General features: G+C 45.1%; 1 protein-coding gene across 1 annotated transcript in view; it reads right to left on the bottom strand.

Moving 5' to 3' along the window:
* The window catches only part of Tbcd (tubulin folding cofactor D), a 104,213-nt gene that overhangs the window by 24,238 nt on the left and 70,181 nt on the right, over positions 1 to 9,794 (bottom strand). Inside the window, exons 8-12 of the mRNA XM_005350959.2 lie at positions 9,379 to 9,459; positions 7,756 to 7,829; positions 6,946 to 7,063; positions 4,588 to 4,648; positions 3,077 to 3,099 (exon numbers count right to left, since the gene is read on the bottom strand). Of these exons, the coding sequence (XP_005351016.1) occupies positions 3,077 to 3,099; positions 4,588 to 4,648; positions 6,946 to 7,063; positions 7,756 to 7,829; positions 9,379 to 9,459 (357 nt within the window). The remainder of the gene's footprint in view (positions 1 to 3,076; positions 3,100 to 4,587; positions 4,649 to 6,945; positions 7,064 to 7,755; positions 7,830 to 9,378; positions 9,460 to 9,794) is intronic.

Raw genomic sequence — 9,794 nt, 5'->3', positions numbered from 1 at the left:
AGTTAATAGGCCAAGCAGTGATTTAAATAATATAGTTTCTGTGTGATTATTTTGGGGCTGAGCAGCCAGGAATGAAACAAGCGGCCTCCTCCAACAACAGAGAACATGAAGAACACTTTAAGAATTTGGATATGTAAAAGAAAAACTGTGCCAAATGTAGTTAACAAAAGATTAAAAAGAGCAAAGAAAAAATTTAACCTAAAACAACAGGAAGCAGGTCTGTAGTACCAGGAGTTGGGGAAGGTATCTACCGCAGGGTGGTAGTTACAGGCTATGACTCTGTAAAAGCATCCCAAACCTTACAAAATTAAAATTGATAGTTTAATTAATCTACAGGATAAACAGGATAGGAAACCCCTATATCTGTCTTCCAACACGCAGATGAGAATAATAATACACATCTGAAGATCTAGACACCAGGCTAGGGCCTCCCCGAGCCTCTCATTGCCAGCGACCCTGCTGGAAAAATCAGTCTGACCCCTATATCACTCAGAAATACAGTGTGACTGCCAGCAGCAACCCCAGTCATCAGCATCCACACAGGGGCCTAGGAGCCTACCTGGGGACTGAGATGGCACTTCTTTGACACCTTGTGGCTTTCCACAAGCTCTCCAAATAAAATCACATTGTTCTTCCAAATCTCTATACTATTTTAAACGGTCTCTTCTGTAGCTTTAGGCAAACACTGCAAAAATTAAATACATTTTTAAAAAAATTATGTGTATGGATGTTCTGCCTGTGTGTGTATCTGTGCACCATCTGCATGTCTGCTGCCTAGGGAGGTCAGAAGAAGCACTAAATCCCCAGAATTGGAGTTACAGATGGCTGTGAGCTGCTACGTGCGTGCTGGGAATCGGACCTTGGTCCTCTGGAAAAGAAGCCTGTGCTCTTAACTGTCATCTCTCTAGTCCTCCAAATTAAATTGTTTTAGTATGTTTTCTGGGGGTCATTTTATCCTACTGCTGTAAAAAATAAAAAAAAAATTAAAAAATCAAGGCATTTTTATTCAGACCTGGACAAGGTTTAGGCACAGGTCCTCACTGAAAGAAGTGGTTAATATGGTGAGACTTGTGTGACAGAGAGTTCTGACAGGATACTCTCAGCTCCACAGAAGCTCTCGGGCACTGCATAGCTCACTGTGTGCACCTACCATCACTACCTACTCTTAAAGGTTTGGAAAGCAGTCAATAAGACACACAGGAAGTGAGGCTTCCCACTTAGAGAGTACAGGACAGTAAGTGCTCAGCCCCACGCCACAAAAGGAAATAACACAGCAAGAAATGAAACAGAGTGGGAGGAAAACGGGGAACTCCTGTGTCTAACAGAACTCAGATCCAGAATATACAGAGACTGCTCAACAAGAAAAGGAAGCGGTGAGTATTTAAGAAAGCGAATGAGGGCTGGATGTGGTGGCACACACCCTTAATCCAGCCCTTGGAAGGCAGGCTTGAACTCTGGGTTTGAGGCCAGCCTGATCTACATAGGGAGTTCTAAGATGGCCAGGACTACGCAGGAGACTCCCTCTCAAAGGGGAAAAGGGATTGAATGAATGGTCACTCCGCAGGAGACCACAGGATGCTCAGCACCATGTAGTTACTGGGGACACATAAACCACATTCTCAAACAAGACAGGAACAATGATCATGACTACAGTATGCCACTGCAGACCACAAACACTCAGGTGTGGAGTTGGTTGGGACACAGGTTAAGGGCTGGGTGATCTGCAAAGAAATCTTCTAGTTTCTTAAAGATACACACCTGCTGAATGACCCAGGAAAACTATTCCTCATATACCCAAGGAAAGGGACACACATGTACACACACGGACACACATGCTGATGTGCCCAGCAGCTTCATTCCACACTGCACCCTGAGCTGAGATGACACCCTTCTTAGGAGTAAACGTGGACAGAAAACACAGGTATGATGGAACCACAAAACAGGGAAACTGAGGTAGGTGAGTTGCCGGTAGAAAAGGGCCAAGTGTAGTGGTACATTCTTCCAGCACTCGGGAAGCAGAGGGAGCTCTGCAAATGCAAGGCCAGCTGGTCTACACAGTGAATTCTAGACCTGCCGGGGCAACACAGTGAGAGCCTCCTGTCTTCAAAAAGAAAGGGAAAACCCTGGGCTGGTGAAATGGTTCAGCAGTCAAGAACTCCAGCTGCTTTTCTAAAAAATCCAGGTTCAATTCCCAGTGCCCATGCAGCAGCAACCATCTCAAAGAAACCAGACACCTTCCAGCCTCCTTGGGCCCTGCATGCATTGTTGTCTACAGACACACAGGCAGGCAGAGCATCAATATGCATAAAATAATTTTTTTTGAAAAGACCACAGTGAGGCATAGTAAGAACCTACCTAAAATAAAACAAAGCAGAAAAACAGCATACACACTAACAGGAATGAATCCCAAAAACACACTGGAGAAAACCAGACCTAAAGGCTTTACATATCCCATTTGGACAGACTACAGAGACAGAGCACTCAAGGTGGTGGACCCAAGAGACAACAGCCACCAAGAGCAGAGAGGCAACCCAAATGGGCAGGACACAAGTGTCTTCAATCACAGAACTGCCAAGGGTACACTGAACTGTGGGGTGCCATGACTTGTGACTTCAGCTTCTAAAATGCCTAAAGACACCAAAGAGTTGCAGCCTCCACACCCTTGAATCCTGGGCTAAGTGGCAGCTGCATATCTTCAAAGTGAACATGTAACAGTTCACAAAGTTAAAAATGTTACAAAGTTACAATGCTACAAAGTAAACATGTAACAGGACAGATGAAGGTGAGCTATTAGCTTAAAGGTACAAGGGGTAGCAAAATAGCTCAGTAGCTGAAGGTGCCTTCTACCAAGGCTGACAACCTGAGTTCAATCCCTGGGAACGCACAAGACAGAAGGAAAGAATGAACTCCTTCAAGTTTTCCTCTGACCTCCACCATTGCACATGGGACGTGTTTTATACACACGCACACACACACACACGCACACAAATATAATGTAAGTGCTTCAGTAAACCAGTTGTTACAGACAATACACATTTTCATTACACACATAAGAAGTTTTACTCTGTAGGCTTACCTATAGAGATGCCGATCATAAAGCTAAAATTAAAGAATGAAAAGTCAGTTATTTAAGTTATTTAGGTTAATTTGTCATGCATTAAACGGTGGCTATTAGCAACATAAGAATGATGACAGGGTGACAAATTTGAGCTCTTAGTTGCCAGGGAGCCAGTCAGGAAGGTCAGAAGACAAAGGCCTACCTCATCCTGGCCTCGGTTACGTTTTTCAGGTTCATTTCTCTAAAGGGAAACTGAGGCACACAGACATGAAGAAAGAGGGTGGCCCCTTTCGTCCTGGCCCACTGATCACCACTGGTCAAAACTCATCATGCCAAATGGCTCTGGTGTTTTCTGTCTTCAGAAAAACTCAAAAGTAATTTAGTTCATTGTTAGGAGTACATCTAACATTTGCTGGGTAGTCACACAACTGTCAGTTCCACCAAACTCTTCAGACATACCAGAAATTCCTACAAAAACTAAAAGCAGCATCCCTGTTACTACCCACATTCCTCAGAAACAGGAAATCCTGGTTCAGAGGACACTGGGGCTCCATTCTCTCAGCCTCTGCACAGGGCTGCCATCCTCCCCTCCACACCTCACTTCCAATACTGAGCAAGGATGCCAGGCTCTGCTTCATAGCAAAAAAATGTTAAAACTAACCAAATGGCCTCATCACAGTCATTATGATCTAAGGCAAACCGTTATTATAAAAAGAGGAATAGAAAAATATTTGCAACCGGAAAGGGTACTCAGGAATGTGGAGGAATCTTAATTCCTGGAAAATACCCTGGATTCATACTTTGGTGTGGGAGGTCCTTCTGTCTGTGTGTTGTTGCTTTTATCGGTTAATGAATAAAGAAACTGCTTTGAGCCTATGGCAGAGCAGGGCTGGAGCCAGACGAAACTTTACCCGTAAGCCACAGCCACGTGGCGATACAAAGATTACTAGAAATGGGTTAAATTAAGATGTAAAAGTTAGCCAATAAGAAGCTAGAGCTAATGGACCAAGCAGTGATTTAATTAATATGGTTTCTGTGTGGTTATTTCGGGAGTCTGGGCGGCCAGGAAACAAACAAGCGGTCTCCTACAACAATACTTTTTCTCTTTATGTCACAGAATGTTTTGAGAATCTCCAAATCCCAGAAAAGTATACATGCTTCCCATTCCCTAAAATGTACAACATTTGGGATTAAATTTCAGGAGAGTAGAGATTAGGACCTCAGGGTCAAAGGTAGAAATGAAAGGCCGTTGTTTTATGGGTACCCAGCTCTCCAGAAGGACATCTGATCCCTCAGCTGGGAACTCCTGTTAAGGACCAATGAGACACCAATACTGCCTGAGACCCACTGGTTGTGATATCCATCCAACAAGATGGCTTCTGGTCCCAGAGAACAAGTCTAGTCCAACTACCAATTCCAGATAAACTCCCACAAAGTAATGTTGGTGGAGAGAACCCATCATGTCCTGGTCAACGAGGTAAGCAGACCCTGTCCAGGTGGAAGAGGTTCAGACAGACCACACAACAAACCTGCTGGTGGATCTGCTTCAGGCTCTGCACTGCCTTCTCATCCAGATAGTCTGTGACAGGCCTGCAGAAAGAGAAGCACAGCACTGAGTTCAACAAGGATGAAGTCAGAGCTCAGGTTCACAGTGAAGAACACACAAACTCAGAAAGATCAGCCTTGTCCATGCTCCCACAATCCCGGGAGGTCTCCTGCTTTCATGAAAGCTGTGCTGAGGGCTGGAGAGATGGCTCAATGGCACGGCTGCTAAGCCTGGGACCCACGAGGGAGAAGGAAAGGACTGAGTCCCCTTCAAGTCGTCCCCAATCATCCACATCTGCATCCCGGCAAACTCATGCCCACACGTGTGTCTGTAAGTTCAATATTTTTATACATATGCGCATTTTTGCCATCATGTGTATGTGTACCATATGCATGACCGAGGCCCATGGAGTCCAGAGAATGTACTGGGAATCCCTAGAACTGGAGTCACAAAGGTCTGTGAGCCATCACTCGGGGGCTGGGAACTGAACCCGGGTCTTCTGCAAATGTTCTTTACTACTAAGCCATTGTCTCCAGGCATTAAATTTAATTTAAAATAGAAAAAAAAACAAATAATAGGAACATAAGCAGAGAAGGGAAGATACCCACTATCAATCTCTAGCCTCCACATATACACATATGGACAAGTACATCTGTACACACATGCACACGCGCACATGCACACACACAATGCTGGTTTCGGCAGCTGGGTGCTATCTTTATGCTCTGACCTATAGCCAGTTTGCTGAAGACACAACCTTATGATCAGGACAGAAGTACCCTTACTGAACACTGGGCCCCTGCTGACACCATGGAAGTCCCCTACAGTGACATGCTCTGAATTAATGCTGTAGATTGAGCTACGGCATGTGCCAGGCAGAGCCAAGCAGTGTCAAGTACCTGTGGTACCACTGTGTTTCAGCCTAACTATGCACAGCCACAAACACCCTGGGGATCTGACATCTATTACTTGCTAGGCTGAGCTTTGTGGTAATTAACTCCAGCTCCCTGGAGATCTAGTCTGCTAGGTGCTAGGCAGAGCCACACAGAGCCCCGATGTCCTGGAGGTCTGAAATCTCCTTTGTGTTGAACAGAACCATGTAAAGTCCAACACCTTGAGGCCTTGTATAAACTCAACATCTTGGGAATGCGTCTCAAAGGCACCATGTCATCACAATGCACTGCTGAGACATGTCCTGGCCCATGTGCCTTTCACCAAGGACAGCAAGGTCTTCAACATTAGATGAACATTCCACCCATACAGATTGTGAGCTGTGTTCTGAGGCCAAGGGACAATCAACCTCCTTGGGGCTGATAGGTAGAAATGAGGTCCATGCTGTCACCCTGACCCAGGGAGCCCCCTACACACAGGAAATGACTTAAGTACAAGTTTCAAGCTTGAACCTAAGGGCAGGTCATAGATGGCACTGTGTCTATAAGATCTTATTTTTGAGGAATCAATTGCACAGTGACATAAGGAAATTACACAGCTCTTGGAATGCACCACGGTGCATGGGCCTGAGTTTTTCTTTGTAGTGATATTATAAATAAAGCCAATGCGCGCGGGGGGGGGGAGAGGGGGGATTCCCAAAGGAAACTTCCAAACTTGTCTTTTTTTTCCCTTTCTGGGTTTTTCTCCAGACAAGGTTTCTATGTGAATCTCTGGCTATCCTGGAACTCACTCTGCAGATCAAGCTGGCCTCGAACTCTGAGATTCGCCTACCTCTGCCCCCCAAGTGCTGGGATTAAAGCTGTGTGCCACCACTGCACAGCCCAAAGTAGTTTTAATTACTCAAGTGACAAATGGGGACTGGGGAGATGACGCCTCGCTACACAAGTCAAACAACCTGAGTTCAGATCCTCAGAACCCAGGTAAAAGCCAGACACAGTGGTGCATCTGTACGTACCCCCCAGAGCATCATCTGAAGCTCACAGGCAGCTTGGTGAGCTGCAAGGCAGACACTGTCTTCAACAAGGGGGAAAATGAGGAAGACGTTCAAGGTTTCCTCTGACATACATGTGCTGTGTGACGCACACGTGTGCATTGATACACATTCACACACGGAATGGTAACTGAACTGCTCAGTGCCACCCCTGAACAGGTGGTCATTGCTCTTGCTGTCTGAGTCCTTGGGATGAAGAGGGGAATCTAAACAGCAGAGGCCCCTTACAAATGCCAACCAGCAGCCCTTCCCTGATTAAGAGAGAGTAGTCCTAACCACCGACAGCCTCAACATACAACGGAACCCAAAACACAGAAATGATCAACCATCAGAGCAGACACACTACTCTCCAACCTCAAATCACTACTGTTACCTAGTTTCCCAGATGACATCTCCTACCTGTTGCTCTGTGAAACCAGCTTGTACAGGGCATAGGTGATCTCTGCGCAGGAGAGGATGGCACCATGTCTGGTGTGTAGATCTGAGCTCAGTGTCATCAACAACAGTGCCGGGAAGACTGCAGTGGTCAAATTGGAGAACACACACAGGACAACTCATTACTCAGAAGCATTTCCTCTGGGGTTGGTCAGGGTCAGCACCCCTGTTTCTGGTGGGCAGAGATCTCTTCTGGGCAACCAGAGCAACGTGCTAGGGCACGACATATAAATCAGTACATGCACACAGGCCCCGGGATGCCCAGTGATATCACATCTGCAGATTCTCCCATCTATCTACACCTCTGCCCCACAGATGGTGGTAGCACTCTGCCTGAGGACAGCAGGCAGATCAAAGGCCACACAACCATAAAAGGTGACAGGCACTTCCATCCTTCCCAGTGAGATAAAACCTCAGCCTCTGGTGTTTAGGGAGGAGAAGGCAGAACAGCTCCAAATTCTAAGTCACACCAATCTAGAGGCACGGACAACTGCTGAATCCCCCATCATTTTAACCTACACAATGCAAGCCACAGACTCCTTGTTTTGTGGCTATCACCTGTGCTGAACGCCACCCAAAGCTGCCTCTGTACAAACACATTGTGTTTGTCTTGGTAGTCTATCCTGGTTTAGCCTACAGCCTACTCTTCAGCAACAGACGTAGGACGTCATCTTCATCTACTATGAGAACAGCACATCTTTCTGCTGTGTATGTGCACACATATGCACACAGTACACTTGTATGACGGCTGTAGGAAGTGGAACGCACACCTACCATGAGAGGCCATGTACTCAGGTACTTGTGGGGTCAGGTTGTGCAGCGCTTTTGCAGACAGTTCTCGGATGGCCCTGAGAAGTAACAGTAGCTGTTAGTAGAGGGGGTTTGCACACTTGCTCCTATCGGCTTTATTCAGCAGCCCTGAGATAGAAGCACCCAAGGATCTATCAACAGATGATATATAAGCAAAATATGGTAGATACAGACAATGGAATATTACTCAACCAAAAAGGGAGAGAATTGTGACACTTGCTATGACAAAAATGACTGTTTGTAGCTAGTAGGTTTTTCTACTAACTTTTGTAGAAGGCTTCTTTTGTAAGGCTCTAAGTTAAGGACTGTTTTAATTTTTAAGGGTCATATATATGAGTCAGAGACCCAAAGCATTAACTATCTGTCCCTTTAAAGAAAAAGCTGATAGCCCATACACAGCAGATTCAATATCATGTTACATTTTTAAGACATTTATGAAACATTTCATAATGATAAACACATCAGGAAGATTAAAAATTAGAGGTATAATGTATCTAAAAAGAAATCCAAATCAAAACACAGGAAAGAACTGACAGAATTAGAAAATCAATCAGATTTCAAAAGTTCAAAAACTTAAGCTAACTCATGGATTGCATATTTACAATGTAGTTTTAAATGTCTTGTTGGCTCGTAAACTAATATAAAAGGCAATTTAATTTTAACCTCTGGCTGGGCAAGCCTACGTGCTCTTCTCCTCATAAGAGAGCTAACATCCCATCTTCCTGTATACCTGGCACATAACGTCCTGAAGGAAGGGAAGGTTTCCTGGCAAGTGGTCACAGCTAGCCCAAATGAACAACACAAAGGCTTGGGCCAGAGGCTCCTGGCTCCGGAAGAGTCCAAAGCAGACTGCACACAGCTATACAAGCATAGCCGCAACCAATGAACATTTGCAAGGCTTTGGTCCTTGGGAAGCTGAAACCCCAGTATCAGACTCTTTCAACCACAAAGACCCGCTCTGACACTGGGCTTTGGAAGGGGCACCGCGATTATTCTACTAATTCCCCCAGCATTTGCCCTGTGTTGGCTGACCAGGCCTACCTAGAAATGGTATCAAAACACTGACAGGGCTTACATCTAGGTTACAGTTGCCTTTCTTCTTTGAAGACACATTTACCTACCTATGAAATACCATGATGGTCCCAAAGCTGCCACTGTCATTATGAAAACTACCACTAAAGTCTGCTCAGCTCTTAGGTGACAATATATAAGATACCTAGGGAGGCCAAGCAGAGCAGAATCAGTATGGAGGCCGGTCAAACGACCAGGAAGACCAGGCTATGCCAGCTGCCTGGACTGCCCTGTCCTCAGGCGATAGCTTCCCTGTTACATATGACAAGCGTATTCAGCAATAATTATTTACATCTCAGGATTCCCTGACCAACAGCTCCAGAAGTGAAACTAGACAGACCATTAACAAGCATGCCACACACAGGGACTGGGATTTTCATTACTGATCAGAAATAATTATCTTAAAATAGTTTATCTACAATGAGAAAATACACTAGTGACTTATAAGTTCAATTAAACTTCTCCTGTTGGGGGAAAAAGGGGAATTTTCAGAGAATACAAAACCACAAAACCTACCCATCCCAATGGTTGATTTTCATGGAAACCAAGTGGTCAATCATCGGCTTGGTGTATTCTTGGAAGCCAGCAATAAACACACTGAAAGACATAATATTAAGAGCTCAAGAAAGGGGTAAATATGAGCAGGTACAATGACACATGTATAAAACTCTCTTAAGCCATTATTTTATGTATTGAAGCCAGAACCCGTAGCATAAATTCTAATTGGTCTTAATAAAAACCTGGAGTCAGCTATCGGGGTGAAAGCTGAAAGATCAGAGAAGCAGAGCAGCCAGCCACTAGTTCTTACGGAATCCTCAGACCAAGGGGCAACCTTGTCCCTATGAATCCACAGACTGAATGCCGTCTCTTCGAAACAGTATTTCAGATTGAATGCTCAGGCTGAATGCCCCGAGCTCCCGTCTCCTCCTGCC

Source organism: Microtus ochrogaster, chromosome 7 (assembly GCF_000317375.1).
Source record: "Microtus ochrogaster isolate Prairie Vole_2 chromosome 7, MicOch1.0, whole genome shotgun sequence".
In the NCBI taxonomy this organism is placed as follows: Eukaryota; Metazoa; Chordata; class Mammalia; order Rodentia; family Cricetidae; genus Microtus; species Microtus ochrogaster.
This window is presented reverse-complemented; position numbering and strand designations above follow the sequence as displayed.